The sequence below is a fragment of the Leuresthes tenuis genome, unplaced genomic scaffold (assembly GCF_036924035.1).
Source record: "Leuresthes tenuis unplaced genomic scaffold, fLeuTen1.0.hap1 SCAF_9, whole genome shotgun sequence".
Classification (NCBI taxonomy): Eukaryota; Metazoa; Chordata; class Actinopteri; order Atheriniformes; family Atherinopsidae; genus Leuresthes; species Leuresthes tenuis.
In genome coordinates this window covers 5,751,639-5,770,791 of record NW_027325363.1, presented here as the reverse complement: position 1 = coordinate 5,770,791, position 19,153 = coordinate 5,751,639, and the positions used below count along the sequence as shown (strand labels likewise).

Below are 19,153 nucleotides of genomic sequence, written 5' to 3'. Positions count from 1 at the left end.
GCTAATGTTAGCTCGTGTTAGCTATTTTTAACCATTAAAGTTAGCAACCCCCCCCATTCAAGGTTAATTTACACGTCACTATTAACTTTCTGGTTAACGTTACATAACTAATGCTTCATGTGAAAGTTTATTGCACTTTAAAGTGTATTAACGTTTTAGTATTTTAAACATTTCTGAATATATTTGACCTAAAACAATATAGTCTTTCTCTAAGTGCCTAAATTAGATAAGAGAACCCAGTTAAACTGGAAACCCTCTGTGAGTAAAGCATGTGAATCTGATTTTAGTATCCAATGTGAGTAATTGTGTAATATTAACTCACAAAACATTTCCAGTAACTACCAGTTAGTCCTGAACATAGGATTGAGGACTTTTTGGTCCAAATTTACAGAACATATTGGATGTTGGGTTTTCTCACATGAACTACATCCTACAGATTCTTCCACAACATTTCTATTGGACTGAGGTCAGGACTTTGACTTAGCTATTCATAAACCTTAACTTTAGTCTATTTTAACCAGTATTTGGCAGAGCGTCTTGTGTGCTGAGGGTTGTTTCGATCCACTTTCTCTTTAAATTTAGGTTCAGAACAGATGTCCTGACAGTTTATCATAAAATTTGCTGTTATAATCCAGAATTCATTACTCTTAAATGACAACAAGCTGTGCAGGCCCAAACCACAATACCACCAGGTTTCACAGATGGTATGAGGTTTAGTTGCTCAGAAATCACCCTTTATGTGTCAGTGACCTATTTTTACATTAACAAGGTAATTCCTGGAATTATACTTATATCTCAGCATGGTGTGCAGTGTGTGTGGAGGACAAAATAAGAAGTTTCAGGCCTTAAAACTATCTACAACAGATGAACAGGATCTGAAAGTGATGTCCTTAAGAAAGAAGAAAAAATCCATCTTGGTCCAAGCCTCATCAGAAATGGTCTCCATGGAAGGGTGGCTGTCAAGAAGCCATTCTTAAGGAAGGGAAACAGGGAGAAAAGGCTGAGCTATGCCAAATGACACAAGAAGTGGACTGAAAATCAGTGGCATAATCTGGACAAAGAGCGGAACAGAAGGCAGCCAACATCCAAAGAAGAGCTTTGGGATGTCCTTCAATAAGCCTGGAGAACTATTCCTGAAGACTCCTTAAAGAAATGACAGAAAGCTTGTCTAAGAGGGTTCAGGCTGTGATGGAGAATAAAGGAGCTCAGACCAGATATTGATTTTAGATTTTTTTTAGTTAAAACTGGACAAACTATCTTTTTTTTTTTTTACTGAAAATATACTGTATTTCCATTTATATTTCCAGCTTCCCTGATAATGTTTTAAGAAATTATGGGTGGCTCAAGACTTTTGCGCATAACTAACTTTGCGCAGCCGCATTATAGCGCAATTGAAAGGCTTTTCGGGAACAGTTGCTGTCCGTGGTGCTGAAGCGGTTTGAGTTTGTTGTAGATGGGAAGAGTTTTCCTTAATTTGATTTGCAACTGAATGTTTTACACTGTAAAAGAATATATAAAGTACATAATGGCAAAATGATACTTATTACGCCAGAAAAAAATCTCCAATTGATGCATTTAAATGTGCAAAGTAGAGCAACTCTATGATAATTCTACCTTTACACAGAAAATCTTCCCTCAGTATTTATGAAAGGATAAAGCAGAGGTCATTGATGTTTTCCCGGATTTTCATTCACCACCTACAAGAATGAATGTAATGGCACCTTAGCACGGATTTCAATCATTTAAAATCGCATGGGTACACCGACAAACCCTATGGCCCACCTAAAGCCGCGATGCTGTCAATGATTAGTGCGGATGTGCTGGCACAGGGCAGGTGGAGTGAGAGGAGGAATAAGGGAGGGAGGGAGAGAGGGAGGATGCTGCCAGCGGAAAATGGCTGCTGCAACCTCAAGCCTATCCTGATACACCGAAACGACATCAAGGTGGAGAGAAAGTGAGCCGGAGGAAGAGAGAGGAAGATTAGAAAAATGAGAGCAGATGGAGAGAGGATGTGTATGAGTCTGAGTGTTTCCTGAAAGGAGGATAAAAAGAGGGAGAGAGGAGACCCTGGGGTGGGCTGCTGCAAGCGGCGGGCAACACCGAGCCATGGAGGGCGAGTAAGTCCTTACATTTTCATTTTTAACACTGCACATATATATTCAGCAATCTGCCAAAACGGATAGAAAGAACGCCACCACCATCAATGTTACACCAATCCAGTAACATGGACTGTTATCACAGTCGGTGCTCTACAGCTTAGCAGGCTGCCGAGAATAAAAACACCATTACGTAGTCTTGAATCAACAGCATACACCCCATTTCCGATATATCCATGCCAATATGTGATAAATGTAAAGCCACATCCATGTGGAGCAGTGTTTTTAGATGACTGGCACTCAGTATACACGCACAGAATTAAGAATGAACACGAATACACGTATTTGAAAACACCTGGAACATTGCAACAATTCAAATGCGTGGTTAGCGATTGGTAAAAACAATCACGAAATCAGTCAGTGTGTAAAATGTATGGGGGGGTGGGGGGCGAAATATGGCGAGTTTGAGGCCAGCATCGCGTCATTCAGGACAAGGCTACAGTAAAATGAGGGAGGGATGGAGGCGTTGTGATTTTTATCAACGTGTCTCGGGGTTTCATTATGATTTTTAAAGCCAAACTTTATGAATGAAATGTGATTTTTCTCTCCCTCTCTCGCTGTCCCTCTTCCTCACCCCTCCTCTCCTTCTTCCCTTTTCTAATCGCCCCCTCCCCCCATTTCTCGTTTCCTCTCCATCCTCTCACCCACTCGTTCTTTTCTTTTCTTTTTTCCTCTCACCTTCCCCATTTTTTTCTTCTCCACGCGCGGTTTCATTGTACTTAGGCCCTAAAACACATTCCGGTGAAATACATAACGCGCACTGCGAAGTCACATCCAGTCTTGTTCCGTCCCATTCATAAAAAATATAACATATTATCGGGGTGTGTTAATGAGTGCGCGCAGCAGGGGCGGAATGAAGAAAAGAGGGAAATAATTGCAATAATAGAGATCCAGTGTGATGTGAAAATAATAAAAAAGGATGCTGATGTGCATGCATTACATGCACATACCGAATTGCGGGGCTGAATCATGCAGCCGATGGTAAAGGCAGCTTGTTTTATTTCTATTTTGGCAAGAATGCCGGGGCCTCTGATGGCGAATGGGTGCGTTCATTGATACGTCTATGTGGGAAACACTCATTCTTCCTCCCTCCTCCCATTTGGCTATTTCTCTCCTCCTCAACGTTGGCTTTCTTTCTATCAGATTGCTCCGTTGTTCCTTAACTCTCAGCCCATATAGCTCAAACCTTCCACCCAGCCTTGGTATGCTGATTTTTTTTAACTGACTCTTAGCAGAATAACGCGTCAAATTTACCTCTGTCACGTGACAAATCGCCTTGACTATAAGTGCATGATAGGCCTTTGAGCTGTCATGTTGCAGCGCCATCCAGGCCAGGCTGTCAGCATTGTGCTCTTTGTGTGAATTTCACCATGTTGCACTTCCATTCACACAAAAATCCGAGCTGCATTTGTGCATCAAAGAACTGGATCTGGATTCTTCCTCCCGGCTGAATGACTGTGTAAGTACATGTGTGTGTGTGTGTCTGTTATGACGTTGTTTAATCTTGGTTTCCCTGACAGTGTGCGTGTTCGTGCCGTGGTGATGACACGTGATGACTTCGGTTGGGTGCCCCTTGGACGTGGCGGCCTCAGTCATGTGGTCATATGTAAGGGGCGGAGTCAGGACGGCAGGGGGCGGAGAGAATACATCATACGCGGAGAACGGCTGCGAGATCGAGCAGTGAGTGTGTGCGTGTGTTATGGCTGTCTTTGGTGCCACGTTGCTTGTCAACACCACCTAAAGACTGTAGTTATGTAGGAGGGGTGGCATTACAGCAGGAAGAGCCTCCTCTTTGCTCATCTTCCTTCCTCTTATGTTGATGTTTGTGTGTTCAGCCGGTGTTGGAGTGTGCTGTGCAGAGGGGGTTAGTGTACAACAAGGTGACTCCCATCTTCCATCACTGGCGAGTAGAGGACCGAAAGTTTGGCCTTACATTCCAGAGTCCCGCCGATGCCATCTCTTTTGAGAAAGGGCTGCAGACTGTCATAGACAAGCTCGACAGAGGTAGACAAACATAACCCAGAAACGAATCTCATTGCTCTGTTGATACTGGTTTTAGAATCTCTTCTTCTCATGTCATCAAGGCTCTGACTCGCCCTCATCCTCTACGCCAGAAGAGGCCGACACTGAAGATGACGGACAAGCTGTGAGTATCTGAGCAGCTTCAGCATTTACTCATGCAGTAGTTGTTGTTTTATTTAAACACATGGGGTGACATTTAACCTCTGTCAGTCCCATACAGGAAGCGAGTCTTCATCCAACAGCAGAAAGGAGATGCTTCCCAAACCCATCACCATAGTGACCAGCGAGTCCTCGTCTACCTGTTTCGTGCGGCCAGAGGAGTTTAGCTTTGGATCCAGCCATGCTGTCACCACTCACACACCTGCCCAGGTAGGGTTAGGGTTACCCCAACAACCCTCCACTCCAACTACACACATCATGATTTCATTCTCAACTTATTTCTTGTGAGGGGTTCCCACCAAAAGTAGTTTGATTTTATAAAATTTAAAAAAAATCATGAAAGTTGACCCTCAAGTCCAGATCTACATCCGAGTCGTTTTAAAATCAAAATAATCTGCTGTAGAGCGACATTTAGTCAATATTTAGGTTCTCCATGTCTTGTATCCGCTGCCACAGTACACGCTGTTCCAGACTCACTTTGTAATCCTACACCCTCTCCACAGATCCACACCAGGCCGGGACAGCACCAGCTCTCACAAATGACAACTGTGTTGAATCCCCCTGCGCCTCCACCCCCACCCCCTGCTCCACCTACTCCTCCTGTGGGTCCCCCAGCCTCATCACCTCTGTCCCCCCTGTCGCCCACTATTTCGCTGCTGGAAGAGGGAGACCTGCGCAGTGTGGACCCTTGCAAAGATCTGTGGGGTTCTCAAGGTTATGGGGATTACAGACGCGACGGGGCAACAAGGACTATGGTTGGGGGGCTGACGGGGGGTGTGGTTGTTGGTGGCGGAGGGAGCCTGCAGGACAAGTCAGAGCTGTGCGTGGTTCGCTTTGAGAAGGAGCTGGCAGGGGTGGGGACCGCAGGCTGTGAGGTGACTGTGAGCCTGGACAGTAAAGCCTCCCAGCGTCTGTCCTCGTCATCTCCTACCTGTATGTCCATGCCCAACGCGGTGTCAGGAGTGTCATCAGGTGCTGGCTCACCCCAGGAGACGGGCAAAGGCTCGCCCTCTCCCTGCTGCATCCACACCTCACTGGCCACGCCTCGTTCGCGGACTCGTAAGAGAGGAGGAGGGGCCAGCAGCAGCAGTGACCCGGGGGTCATTTCTCCTGATGATGACAGTCCGTGTCCTCAGGCTTCATCGTCATGCTCATCTCGCTGTGTGTACTGCCGCTCTGTTTTCAGAGCTTCGGAGAATGGGCGGGGCCGCTGCAGAGATGCCCCGGACCCGGCCCTGCACTGCCTGCGCCAGTGGACCTGTGTGTGGTGCGCAGAAAGTCTGCTCTACCACTGCATGTCGGACTCTGAGGGAGAGTTCTGGGAGCCTTGTTCTTGTGATGACTCTTTGGGGGGCCACCCGCACCCCCTTTGCTGTGCCCGCTGGTTGGCCCTCGTGGCCCTGTCACTCTTCGTGCCCTGCATGTGCTGCTACCTGCCTTTGCGCGCCTGCCTGCGATGTGGGGAGAGGTGTGGCTGCTGTGGGGGAAAGCACAAAGCGGTCCGATGAGGCCAGGCTACGGGGTGGGAGGGGTTCCCTGGACAAAGGGGTTCGGGTATCAAGAGACGAGAGCCTCTGTGGTGATGGAGGAGGTGGTATTTAGCAGGTGGAACAGAGCTCTCAGCAGACCCAGACCTCTGACGTGGCCCTCCGAAGCCCCATAGCCTTCCACTGCATTCAGCTCTTTCTCTTTTCAACCTGGGGCCTTCCTCACTGGTCCATGCCTGCTGCCGGTGCGCTGCACTCAGACCAGGCTCTGTGGGAGTCACCTGGAGCCTTCATCGTGGATTTACTGAGGGACGGCTGATCTAGAGTTAGCTGTCAGTGACTGTATCACAGAAACAGGGTGGCAGAGGCAACAATGATGTGTACACTGTTTCAAATGTCCGTTTGTTTCGTTTTTTATTTAGAAGGAAAATCTAAAAAAAAAAAAAAAGAAAAAAAAAAAGAAAGATGTTTATATATATGATTGTTATAATTTTAATTGGTATATTTTATTAAATGTAAAACACATTCACAGAATCCCCAAATGGCACACACATTCACGTTATTCACAGACATGAGATCTTTGGGGAAGTTATTCGTTTCATGTTGGCCTGTTTGTCGGTCAGATGAACAGATGTCACCCTTTACCTCTAATTTTACCTCAGATGTTACTCAAACCTTGGTTACGTTAGGAAAAAAGGGAGGAGAGGATGGCTTAGAGCGAGCAAGCCAAAGTGTGTGAAGTCTTCAAGAATCAAGCATCTGAGACCACAAGTATTGTCTAATTGTTAAAGTTCCACCGTGAAAGACAGGTCACCAAATGCAAAGACAATTAACGTTTAGGGAAGTTGCAATGACAACCACAAAGGCTTAAAAGTCACATTGTGACTCATAATAGTCCTTTGTAACCAAACTTACTTTTGTTTTTCTGGAAGAAAAAAAACAAAACAGAGACTGTGTGTCCAGCAGTAAAACACTCTCACTTTGCACATATTTCCCCCCATTTCTCCATGTATTTTTAAAATTAATCATAAAACCATCCCACACCACCACTGTACTTGTTGAATCAGACAAGGTGCTTGAAACTGAGGCCTCTGAGTGAGTCTATTCTACCTAATATACACATACACCCCAAAGAAAAACCTGAACAGGACCCCCCTGATAACCAACCGGGTGATGTGTCGAAGCCTTTAACGGAGACGCCACCAAAAAATGAAGTGCAATGAACAATGTATTAAAAGAGTATTTTTGTACCAGTTGCTCGAGTCGGGAATGAAATGGAAACGTGTTGGAACTGGAAAGTGTAGTGTGTTACTAAGTTGGATATCAAGCAGCTCTAATTGTGACTGTTGAACCTGTGATGAGCAAAGAGACGCATAAACCGGAGAAAGATGAGAGAAGGTAGCTGAGCGGTGGCCCAGGTGTGTTTGCTGGGTGTTGCTTCGAGTATAAAATCAAGACGCTGCTGTTTTAATGTACAACCGGCTCTAAGCAACCCGAGATGTTTCAGCAGGGTCTGAAACAACCCTTAAAGTTTTTAATCCTCCCAAGATTTTGTTTCTAAACAGGTTCGCAGTTAAGACAATTCACCCCAGAATATTCTTTTGAATACTTCTGCTGATGTACCTCAGATTTCGGTGTCATTTGCCTAATCTGTGGATCGTTTCTCCACTTTCAGCGAAAAGCAGATGAGAAAGTATTTTAGTCACAGCTCCAACATATATTAACAAACATTTTAAACACATAGCTTTGCTGTTTTGACATGTATCAGAGAAATGGAAAAGGCAGAGACGCTTGTTTCTCCACAGAAAGTTGCATCATGCCAAAAACTTGGTGCACGGCGATAAAGTGAAGATGAATATTTTAGAGGGTTAATATTTTGAGCTGATATTGCTTCGGCTTTAACGGCCTCTTCATCTACACAAACTGGCCAAAGAAAAGCAACCAACTTCAACCTTGTTTCTTATGAGTTGCTTAAAGATTTAATAAAGAAATGTTTGAATTGTGGGTAAACAGTGATTACAAAAGCAGGCGGACGTGGACACGTAGATCAAAATGAAGGACAGGACATCCACAGATATCAAAAAAATAACGAGCATCACAGCTGGTTAAATCACGGCAGAATGAACCTTTCAGAAGCTTCATCGTATTATTTACGTTTTAGTTTAAGCCAAGAACTTCTATCCAAAGTGACTTAAAGGGAGTGAACAGGCAGCAGGGTTCAGACACGACACGCAACGCGACACAACCTCTCGATGAGAGGACGTTGTCTTCTCCTCCAGCTGGCCAACAACGTTGGTCCACTTGAAAACACAAAGATAAGAAAAAAAACTTTGTCTCAACGGCAGGAAACTCAAACTCAGTTGGTCACCAGACTGCCATCACCTGGTCCTAAATTAACCGTTTGTACGACACACACAAAGGCGCGTTGACCTGCGCAAACAAGAGACAGGTGTTCACTCGACGGTGCAGATACACAGAACTAGTGAAGCCATTGCACACAATTTGCTACTTCTGGTTCAGAAACGGTGTTGGAGTACAGTACCGACAGTCATGCGATCACAACTGCAGGCCCATTCTTACATCTTAATAAATGTGCCTTTTGATTTGAGTAATCAATAACTTATGATTTCTAAGTAACTCTGTATTAAGTACTACTTACTTTTTTTGGTTATTGATTTCTGCCAATGTGCATATTTTCACATGTACGTATTTATTAGTTTCAAAGTAATTAATGAGATATTATCTGTTTATTTATTTATTGAGATATTTATTCTGACTCTTTATTTTTTTGAGACAGGTTTTTATCTTCTGTGCTGTCTTACTTCTGACTTTGTGCCAATGTGCTGCTTTGAGGTGTTACATATCGTGGGTTTGTATCATTATTAAACCCTCACTCTATATTTTAAATCTGTGTTTTCTTCTCTCCGAAGTCATTAATTCACTGTGCCTTTTCCCAAACGCTGTTTGAAAGTATTCCCCAGTGCTATTTAAGGAATTGAAAATAGATTCGATCTATAAATGGTTCTTTTGTTATTTTTTGCCTCTGAATAATAACTATTTTGGGGAAGTAGTTTTTTGTTTTCTTCTGGAGAAAAATCTTCTATTAGATGGAGCTCACCAAGTTCATGTCCACATGTACAAAAGAGAAGAAAAGGAAGACAAATGTGTTGCACTAAAGAGATTTAGTCCACGAACGCAGCCTCTTGGTGCCAGACAGCAGGTGATCGACTGCTGTCCTCCAGGTGCTGCGCTCAGTTACCTGGCTGAATACATGTGCTGCCTTTTATGTTTGAGGATTTCAGTGGAGGTCAGGTTCAGGTCTTCATTACAGATGTCACAGTGATAAACTCTGGTGAGACTCGACACCGAGGAGGAGCCTGGCTTTCCACCTTCTGCCTCTGAAATCCCACAGAAAAAACACAGTCAGTCTTGATTTCTTGATGAAAGGTGCATGTGTTAAAATCATCTTTAAAGAAATGATTTTCCAAATATGAATGTCCTGACCTTCCTCTGGCGGCTGCTTTTCTTCAGCGGGCCTGCAGGAAGCTTCATGGTGCATGCGCTCCAGCGGGGTCAGAGGCATGTAGAGACCACAGTTAGGACAAGTCCAGAAAGCACGCAAACATTCACTGTAGAGATCCTTTGAATCCTGCAAAGATAATTGTTGGGTGTTTGAGTCAAATGAACAGTTAAAACCTTTTAGCACTTGTTTTATTGTCTGTCTACATCTTTTGTTCAGTTGTTTTCATTTAACTGAGCAAGTTCTTGGATGAACTGGTAAAAAATGTGGACAAGGACTGAAATCTCTGACCCAGCAAGTTGATATCGAAGGCAAGCAAAAGGCCACCCCACTCCTGTCCCTGTAAGGTTATAAATAGGCCTACTACAATGCTTCAGCCTCGAACTACCCAACAACGCCGTGCACGTTCTCTGGCTGTGTGCATTTCCAGAATTTGGGCTGATGCACAATTCAATAATGTTAGTCCAACCAAAACACCTAATGTTTGCAGTGTGTGCTCGTGATTTCACATCTGAGTGGTTTGGTTCAGTTAAAAGAACTGATCTGACATCTGTAAAGACGCTGGTCTTTAGCTGAGATGCTCCCACTGAGACTTTTTGGTTTTCCTCATTCAGAATGAACAAAGATCTGCTTTACGTTGGCTTTAAGATGACAAACTCACGGTCAGACAGTTGTAGGTGAAGAAGCTGGTCACACGCAGGCCTCCTTTGATGGGGTGTGGTTTGGCTTCCACTCCTGGACATAGTGGGTTCAGACCCGGGGCCTTAGCATCAGACAAGTCGGTGTCACACTGAGGGCCGACGTACAGATTCTGGGTCTGGAAAGCTGCGAGTCTCCGTAAGCTGTAACTGACCTTAAAGGGTAGGGGAGGAAGAACAGAGAAAGTGGATATTAAGGTGAAACAACCAAGGTGAAAAGGGGTTTCTGAATCTTTAACTAATAGATATGAACATATGCTAATATTCTAACTGAAGTCAGATTCAAGATTTTTTTTAATTTCTTTTCCATTCAGAGTGTTTTTGAACTCTTTTAATCATTCCCCGAGTCAGGAAATGCCAGAAAATAAATACATTTTTGCAAAACTTTACAGATAAAATGTTTAATAAATCTGAATGATATAGAACTCTGACTGGTTGTGTTAGAGGGCTCTGCCGCTAAGTGCTCGCTCAGAGGGAGCTGCTGGGTTTCAGTAAAGCGCAGCACTAGCTAAACTAAATGCAACCAAATTAAAACCCCTCAGAATATGTACGGCTGTAAAACTGTAAAGTTTTGTAGAAAAGAGGTGGCTACAAGTATGAAAAAACTACTTTACATCGGTATCAGCTGATATTCAGAAAAGCACAAACCGCAGCAGCTGATCTTTATACGATGTTACATTGACTTTGCCCTGAAACTGACAGGATTCACTTGCAGATTCAGCAAACATCCAGTAGGTGGTGGCCTAATTCCATAGTGACCAATTTTGTTCATTTTGTTTGGCCAATAAAGTACTAAAGAGTCTTGGACTAGGCAGCAGCTTAAAATACTTTTGAAACTGTCATCTTTTACACAAAGGATTTTTCTCATGCAACAGGTTACAACAAAGGTTGGTTATTACATTTATATGAGACAATCTGAGCTCATTCAGAGATATTTCAATATGTTTAACTGCTTCACTGATATCAAAGGAACCACTTTTAAGAATAATTGATTTTATACTTAAGGATTGTCTTATTTCTTATAAACAAAGCTTGGCAACAAACAAGGAGAAAAGCACGTCCAACTGTAAGCTAACCACCACACACTGGAGTTTATGACAATAAATGAAGGGACCAACTCTGACTGGGAGAACAGTTTGTGATTCATCACTGATCGTCGTACGGTTTCATCCTGTCGGGTCTTTCCACTGAGTTAGTTACAAGCAGTTTTATATCTACATGTGACGGGGGTGTTGCATCATTCACTAGTTTCTGTGAAGGTTAGTCTACATGATACAAGGAGAGGAAAGGGCTTCATGTGGCTCACGTGCACATCAATTCATTAAGAAAAAGAGTCAACATTCAATGGACGAATAGGAGAAAGCAGGTAGTGAAAATGAATAAATAACTCTTAAAATTAAGCCTTATTTTTCCTCAGGTGAGATTCTGTGCAACACCTTATTCGTGCTGCAACTTTTCTGGATTTTAATGTTTTAAATATGCAAACGAGGCATCATCTTCTTAAAGCACCATGAAGCTTTAAAACATTTTTGAAATCTGTGAAAGAAGATGTTTAACCAGAGAATAAATTAAAAACTATACAGATACGTAGAATTCACTAAAACAAATGTGTTCAAGCAAGCAATCTGATTTACATCAGTTTTTTAAAGAAATTATCTATTATCTACATGTTTTTATTGTCTTTATTGTAGCATTTTCATGACCTTTGAAGGAGTTTAAACCCTGTAATTAACCAAATTCAGTTCAGGTTTATTTAAGTAACGCTAATTCACAACAAAAGTCATCTCAAGACATTTTAAAGATGAAGTCCAAATGAATCCAGTCTTAATACATGTTTAATGCTTTTATCCAAAGTGAGGATGTAACAATGCAGCTAACAGCAAAGCTAACAATAAGCTCCTTAGAAGGAAAACCACCAGTCAGGCTCTGTCAGAGGTGACCGTGCAGAAATAGAGTGCAGGCATAGAGGGAAGTACACAAGGACAAAGTGCAGTAGGGAAGTGCTCCGGTAATAAATAATGCCAGCTCATGAGAAGTTGGCAAGTTCAAGAAAACCAACAGATTAAATCTCACAAAAAAAGGTACATCAAGATCGTTGTGATGGACTCTAACCATCCTGCATGTGTACCTCTGTGTAGAGCAGGAAGCGGACCAGGTCTCCGCTCAGCTTCTCCTTGTCTCTGCGGGACATCCCCTGGACTGTTGGTTCCAGCTGGGTCTGCAGCAGCCGCTCCCACTCAGACCTGAGGGTGAGAGCTGTGGACAGAATCCTCAGGGCCTCCTCCGGCTCCTTCAGCTCCAGCTCCAGCCAGCCGTCCACCACCAGCCGCGTACAGTCTGCGTTGGTGTCCACAGAGTTTGCAACCAGCATCAGAGCCTAGAGACAAATTCATGATCAGAGGATCAATATTACTACCCCAGCAGTGATGGTGGAATATCATTCTGTAGTTTTACGACTTTAACTTGTTAACAACCACTTCTCTAATCACCTGGTTAACCCATCACCTCCACCCACACTTACTGTCCCCATGTGGTTCATAACTGGCGAAATCATGACGTGACTCCGTACAATAAGCCCCCCCCCCTTCAAATAACAATGTCAAGATGTTGATGTGTTCATTGGGTCGTTGTGACAAATACATCAAAATGTCACCACAGTATTGATGATGCATCTCAGTAAATATCTATCCTGCTCTAAACCAGTAATGACAGTTACCATAATTCAGTCAAGCTGCTTCAAAGTAAAACAGAACTTCACCATCTGTAAACGTTTAAAAGGAGGACTGATGTGGGAGCAGGGGTGTCCCACATCTCTTACTAACCTGCAGGGCTGGCACCCGCACGCAGTTGGACAAATATGGCTTGTTGGTCTCCAGCAGAGTGACAAAGGCTAGCAGCTGGTGTCTGCTGCTGTCCTTCTTATCAGGTCCTGCGGGCAGGAAGCAGTGATGTAGGATGGGAGACGTACAATAACCAGAGTGGAGGGGGGGGGCACAAGTAAAAGAAAAAGAACTCTGCAGTGGAACTGGTGACACATTTTAGGGGAATGTTTGAGTTCATTCAATACATTTCTGAAAACAAACACAATGGCCAGTGTTCTTTAAGTGCAAAATGAGCGACTAAAACACTGATTTTTAAAAGAAATCACAATGATTATGATCTTTTAAAAATCTTAAAATGACCTCTATAAAGGCAGTGCTTACCAGCTGCATAATAACTCGCTGCACTGTGGAGTTAAAATGTCTCAGACTGGTAGAGTAAATAAAACCTTGTCTACAAATGTAATTTAATGTCATTTTTGAGTTTTCACACTGTTGAGCTTCAAGTTTAAAATAAAAATGGGTCACTCCAATGAACTGAAACAGATTGTACAATTAGTCTTAACAATGGCCTCATTCTTAACTAATATTTGAACTAATAAACTATCTTTTTGAAGGAGGTTTACCCATTTCTCTGTTCTCATCCTCCGGCACATGTAACACCTCTGGATCACTGGCGAACACACTGGTCGGGTGGATCACCACTCCCTGCTTATTCCTCGTGTGAAACACCTTCAAAGAGTTAAAAAAAAAAAAAAAAATCAAAAAGAGGAATTTTTCACCCCGTTTTCAGTCACATTTCATATAAACAATAGATTTCCCTGATGGAGACGCCCAACCTGCTCGGAGTCTTTGCGGGTGGAGTTGTGCTCGTCGGGCAGAGCCAGCTGAGGGTAGAGGCCTCTGCACAGCAGCAGCTTCAGCAAAGCCTGCTGGCGAGAGGACAAGTCCTGGCTGACGTTGACCGCCTCCTGCAGCTCCGAAACGTTGTGACGCAATTTGAACTTCACCTCCTATTTCAGGACAAATTGCACCACAGAAAGTTCACTTAAAGTCAGATGGTCTAAAACTTACTCAAAGACACGAACATGATACCTAACTGACAGCAACTAAGCTCAGTTTTAAACTTCTTGTTTTACTTAAACTAATTTAACTGAATTTATATCTTGATGAACATGTTGAACATTTTTTATTTTTTTATTCCATGGTTCCATCTGAGTCAGAGAATTAATGTGAAGTTCTGTCAAGTTTATCAGGAAAACCCTAAGTTTAGGATACTTTTCTGAATTTGATGCCACGCTGCACTCTGACTTCACCTGAATGTCCATGTTCTGTCCCGGTCCCTCCTTGTCCTTCTTGCCTCTGCCTGTTGTCTCGGTGTCTGACCCCGAGGAAAACTCTCCATCCTGGCCCTCTTCCAGCCTCAGGACTTTACGTTTGCTCCCCTCCTGCTGCTCGTGATCCCTCTTCAGCTGATGGAGCTTTTTCCTCTCAGTCAACCTCTCCCTACGATGCCGACGGTCACCACTAGAGGGAGCACTGTCCTCTGATTCCAGGAGGCCATGGCTCCTCAACAAGTCCTAAAAATCAGCAGCACATCTATGAGAAATGTAACAAAAAATACATTTTCAGTGCATGAGTTATTGTGTCAGGAGGAGCCTGCCTTGAACTGCCTGCGCAGGTTGACCATCTCATAAAGTCGCTGCTCCTCCAGGCCTCTCCTCCTGCACCACTTCCTTGAGCCCCCACCTCTGTCTCCTTTTACCTGTGCAGTTCAAGTCTTAAATGTTACAATATCAGATCCATTTACGTAAAAAATGCCACTGTCATGTTGTGTTTTCCCTTACTGACCTCCACCCATGCATTGAAGGTGTTGAGGAGAGTAAAGGGGTCTCCCTGGTTGCTGTGCAGGGGCTGGCGGGTGGTGGCACAGTCTGGATTGTGCTGCGAGCTGCGCAGGAACGGTGACTGAACACTGAGGGCAGCTGCTACGGTCAAAACGGGCTCCACTAAGTTGAACACAGAGCCGAGCACCAGCATCTTTCCTGAGACAAAGCAAAGCACCAGTACAATACTGTGCACAGGTCCTGATCCACACCGTGTCTTCTAATTTTTTAAAGTTCTCCAGACTTTCTGAAGGTCTTTTTAAGTTTTTCTTTGGACATCAGCTGCTTTTTCACTAATTTTCAGTCCAAAGAAGAGCTTTGGGATGTCCTTCAAGAAGCCTGGAGAACTATTCCTGAAGACTACTCAAAGAAATGACAGAAAGCTCGTCTCAGAGGGTTCAGACTGTGTTGGAGAATAAAGGAGCTCAGACCAGATATTCACTTTAAAGCTGCTTAGAATTGTAAACCCTTTTTTTTGTCTTATATGCTGAATTTCCATTTTTGTTAGCACATGTTTGAACAAATCCCTGCACCTACTTCCTGTTTTCTTCTTAACATACAAAACTTTTACCATGTATGTTATCAGACAAGGCCTGACACTATTGGTGGGCTTGTTAAAAGTTAACTTGTTATTCTAAAGTACTTAAATGTATTCTTATGGGAGCCTCAAGAAAAAAACAACCAGAAAAACAAGTTTCATTCAAACAGTCTTACCTATGACCACATCAACAGGCAGCTTTGCCAGCAAACTGCCAATAGAGGTCAGCTCACCACGGCTGTCGAGTGCTCCCTGTTCTTTCAGATAAGTAACTGCAGTCTGGATGCTAGCAGCTGGAGGTGGATCAATAAAGACAAAAGAAAGTGGATCTCCAAGATCCATGCTCTTCATCTGTGGAACAGAGCTAGAATTTTAATACTGGAAACAGAGAACTAAAGAGGAAAACTCTGCTCTGATCAGGAGAATGTTACCACCTGAAGAATGAGGGAGTCCAGAGCCACTCTATGGATTTCCGGCACAGGATACGGTGCGAAGGCATCGTAGTCCGACTCGGCATACAGGCGGTAACACACACCTGGCCCTGTGCGACCGGCTCGACCTTTTCTCTGCTCTGAGCTGGCTCGGCTGATCCAGAACTCTTGTAGACGCTGCATCTTTGCCTTAGGATCAAAACTCATTTCCTTCACCTTTCCTATGAAACAAAAAATAGATTTAATGCTATTTTTTCCATTTCTTTTATCATATATTTTACAAGTAGCATCTCTGCCTCCCAAATACCAGAATCACTGGAACATTTGAGATATTCACTCCCTGCAGGTTTAAATGAATCGACTTGTTGGTAGGTCTAACAAACATTAAGAGGTAATATGTGGCTGCAGATGTATATTAGCTCCATACCTGAGTCAACAACAAAGCGCACCCCATCTATTGTAACAGAGGTCTCAGCAATATTGGTAGAGATGATGCACTTTCTCACACCAGCAGGAGCAATATCAAACACCTGAGGAACAACATCATAAGTTAGTGGAACTGATAATTCATACCCACTACATTAAATTCAACCTTTATATGTCTGTTCTAATCCAGTCAAAGACAACTGTGCCTTGTCCTGCTGGGCAAGCGAGAGCGTGCTGTGCAGTGGTAAGACTATCCAGCGACGGGTGTGAGTGGCGTAAATCTGACAGGCCTCCTGGATGGTGGAGATCTCCGCCACACCACTGAGGAAGATGAGCAGGTCTCCACGCTCCTCTGGAGGGTAACGCTGATCGATGGCCTGCAGGATGCGCAGGTACGGTCGGGGATCCAGTTTCTCTGAGCGTGAGGGCTGCTCCTCAGGTGGAATGGGCTGGTATATCACCTTAGTGCAAGAGACAACGATAAAAGAAAATCTCAAACACTTACAAATGTTACTTCTACAGCTTAATCATTTAATCTAATGCCCTCATTTTAAATTGGAATTGACAATTTAAAACTTGTAAAAAGAGACCAACCCCTAGAACAAAAAATAATACCATCAGTTTCTGTCCCTTTGTGTAATTTCTTATCAACAAGAACACTCAATACACACTTTATACATGCCACACTTATATAAGCCATCCTGCAGATTTGCACAATATCATTGTAATGTGACTTTGTTTATGCGTAAGCTCCATGTTTCGATAAAGAGAAGCAGTTGGACAAAACCTGGGTTAGTATTTGTGGCAGCAGGCCAGAACATCTAAGTTTTAAACAAGTCTTTCTGTAGAAAAACTAGTATCAGTTTGCTAAGATTGACAAAAAAATTAATATTTAGAAGTCACGACGCTACATAAGTCAGGAAGTTCAGACATGAACTGTTGGACAAAACTGACTGATGATCATGAATTTGTTCCATTTAAACTCGAGCTGCTTGCTCGTATTTAAGTGTCCTGGTTGACGTCTCCGACTTCGATTTTCAGAAAGTATATGGCATCTCTGATCAATAATGGAAGATGTGAGGTGTTTGGTTGTTCCAGGAAAGGAGAAAAGACGTCTTACAATCATCATGGTGAATGATGATTGAACTACGCTCGCCTGGCCTTTAAGTGAGCTGGACTCAGGATTAAATGCAAATTAAGCACTTTTGAGGCCTGAAATAATGCCCTTTCAAAACATTTTGGAGAAAATGCGTTAAAAATATTGTTCCAGAACATCCTGAGTTTGGGACGGTTAACTTACAGTTCTGATTTGTCATTTAATCTATTTGACCTTTAAAGTCTGCACAGTTTTTGCTCAGCTAACTGGGAAGTTGCAGTTACATTTCAGTGCCTGGAAGTAAATGTTGAACACTAATCACCCATATGTACACGTGTGATTACTTTTGTCCTGTGCTTACCTGAATGGGAAACAGCCTGCCAGGTACCTGCAGAACAGGAGCACTATTAAAGTATTCAGAGAAGAGTTTGATGTTGATGGTGGCTGACATGAGGATGAGGCGCAGGTCTGGGCGGTCAGCCAGCAGAGAGCGTAGGACCCCAAGAAGGAAGTCACAGTGTAGGTGTCTCTCATGGACCTCGTCTACAATCATGACCTGGTACTGAGACAGTGTCTTGTCCTGTTGGATCTGTCGGAGCAGCAGCCCCTCAGTCAGGAAGATCAGTTTAGTGGCTGTCGTCCGAGTGGTCTCAAAGCGGATTTGGTACCCCACCTGAAGATTAGAAAAACAGTTTGTTAGTGCTAAGATATTTTTCCATAATTATGCATCTAACGCATTTGAATTTCTCTGAGCAGTTGGCTTTACTGTATACTTTGATCATCCATGACAAACCTTTGAGCCGTACTGGTTCAGGCTCTCAAAGCTGACTCTCTTTGCGAGGGATATGCAGGCAATACGTCGGGGCTGAGTGCAGGAGATGTGGCTGAAGCCAGCTGAAAGAAGATACTGAGGTACTTGGGTGGATTTACCACAGCCTGTGTCCCCTGCCACCACCACCACTGGGTTAAGTCGCACCAGTTCCACGATCCGATCCCGGTACTGGAAGATAGGCAGGTTTTTCTGGTCCCGGCGAAGCTTGGCCAGTTTTCCAAAGCTCTGTTTCTGACTGAAGTCCAGAAAGTGCAAGAGAGCCAGACGGCAGTCTGAGATCTCCTGAGCTCCTGGCCCCGAGGATCTTCGACTGCTTCTATGATCAGATTTTTTCAGACGCTCCTCTATGTCCCCGGTGCACACGGATACGTTAATCCGGTAGCGAGCATCATACACAGCAGGAAGACCTAGATCCACCGCTCCAGTACCTGTCCTTCTCCGCTCTTTCCCCTCCACTCTGTCCTCTTTTCGGCCTGCACCAGGAATCTCCCTCTTTATTTTAAATCTCTGAAAGCGATCAAAGAAAGCCCAGAACTCTTTGTGTTCGGTGCTGCCGGCCTGGATGTAATCATGCTTACGAAAAAAAATCTCATCAAGCTGAGCTCGGCAATGCGGGCTGTCCCAGTCCCAGCTCCGGCTGTCTCTCCTCCTGTCTGAGTCCATATTTACTAAGTACCGTTACCCACCCCCAACACAGGATAAATTACTCAGGTTACTGCTAATAAATAAAAATACTTACATAAAGGGCTTTAAGAGCTTCATTCACCCCTTTACAGATCAGCTAACAATATTCTGTCCATTTCAAACCCGGAAGTTTTGAGTTAGTCCATATAATCATCATAAACTTCTGATACTTAGACCACTTCACAGTAATATGCAACAACATTAAAAAATAAAAAAAAAATGCTCAAGAAAAAATGGACAAGGAAACCTGCAAGTGCAGCGAAAAATGGGGAATCATAATATGACAGGACCGCTTCCGGTCCGTTCTTTGAAACCATCCGTCGCCGCAAACACTCGCTATAAAACTCAAGTAAATAAATAACTAATTCGTTTCTAAAATTATACTACAGTTATTAAATA

At 43.5% G+C, this 19,153-nt stretch overlaps 2 protein-coding genes across 3 annotated transcripts; one reads left to right on the top strand and one right to left on the bottom strand.

Annotated features, from left to right (window-relative positions):
- The first annotated feature begins 1,962 nt into the window (after positions 1–1,962).
- On the top strand, positions 1,963–6,288 carry spred3 (sprouty related EVH1 domain containing 3). 2 transcript variants are annotated; one of them, XM_072392008.1, is made up of 6 exons: positions 1,963–2,117; positions 3,677–3,836; positions 3,992–4,160; positions 4,241–4,302; positions 4,389–4,547; positions 4,841–6,288. In XM_072392008.1, the coding sequence occupies exons 1-6, from the start codon at positions 2,107–2,109 to the stop codon at positions 5,843–5,845; spliced, it is 1,566 nt and encodes a 521-aa protein (XP_072248109.1). In that variant the 5' UTR covers positions 1,963–2,106; the 3' UTR covers positions 5,846–6,288. The 2 variants fall into 2 exon arrangements, with proteins under 2 accessions (XP_072248109.1, XP_072248108.1); XM_072392007.1 differs by having other exon boundaries at positions 1,963–3,836.
- Positions 6,289–6,291: 3 nt separating this feature from the next.
- On the bottom strand, positions 6,292–19,002 carry dhx34 (DEAH (Asp-Glu-Ala-His) box polypeptide 34). Its single transcript, XM_072392009.1, has 16 exons — positions 18,032–19,002; positions 17,600–17,911; positions 16,349–16,603; positions 16,144–16,246; positions 15,720–15,937; positions 15,462–15,636; positions 14,713–14,906; positions 14,525–14,626; positions 14,178–14,441; positions 13,701–13,874; positions 13,488–13,593; positions 12,865–12,971; positions 12,171–12,419; positions 10,006–10,197; positions 9,329–9,473; positions 6,292–9,222 (listed from the first exon to the last, which is right to left on the bottom strand). Exons 1-16 carry the CDS (start codon positions 18,731–18,733, stop codon positions 9,080–9,082), a joined length of 3,441 nt encoding a protein of 1,146 aa, XP_072248110.1. The 5' UTR covers positions 18,734–19,002; the 3' UTR covers positions 6,292–9,079.
- Between the last annotated feature and the right edge of the window lie 151 nt (positions 19,003–19,153).

Coding starts and splice junctions, on each gene's coding strand:
- spred3 (XM_072392007.1), top strand. CDS start 3,624: ATGTGTGTGTGTGTGTCTGTTATGACGTTGTTTAATCTTGGTTTCCCT. Junction 3,837..3,991: donor AACGGCTGCGAGATCGAGCA/GTGAGTGTGTGC, acceptor TTGTGTGTTCAG/CCGGTGTTGGAGTGTGCTGT. Junction 4,161..4,240: donor CATAGACAAGCTCGACAGAG/GTAGACAAACAT, acceptor CATGTCATCAAG/GCTCTGACTCGCCCTCATCC.
- dhx34 (XM_072392009.1), bottom strand. CDS start 18,733: ATGGACTCAGACAGGAGGAGAGACAGCCGGAGCTGGGACTGGGACAGC. Junction 14,627..14,712: donor CCTTCAATGCATGGGTGGAG/GTCAGTAAGGGA, acceptor TGAACTGCACAG/GTAAAAGGAGACAGAGGTGG. Junction 9,223..9,328: donor AAAGCAGCCGCCAGAGGAAG/GTCAGGACATTC, acceptor GTGGGATTTCAG/AGGCAGAAGGTGGAAAGCCA.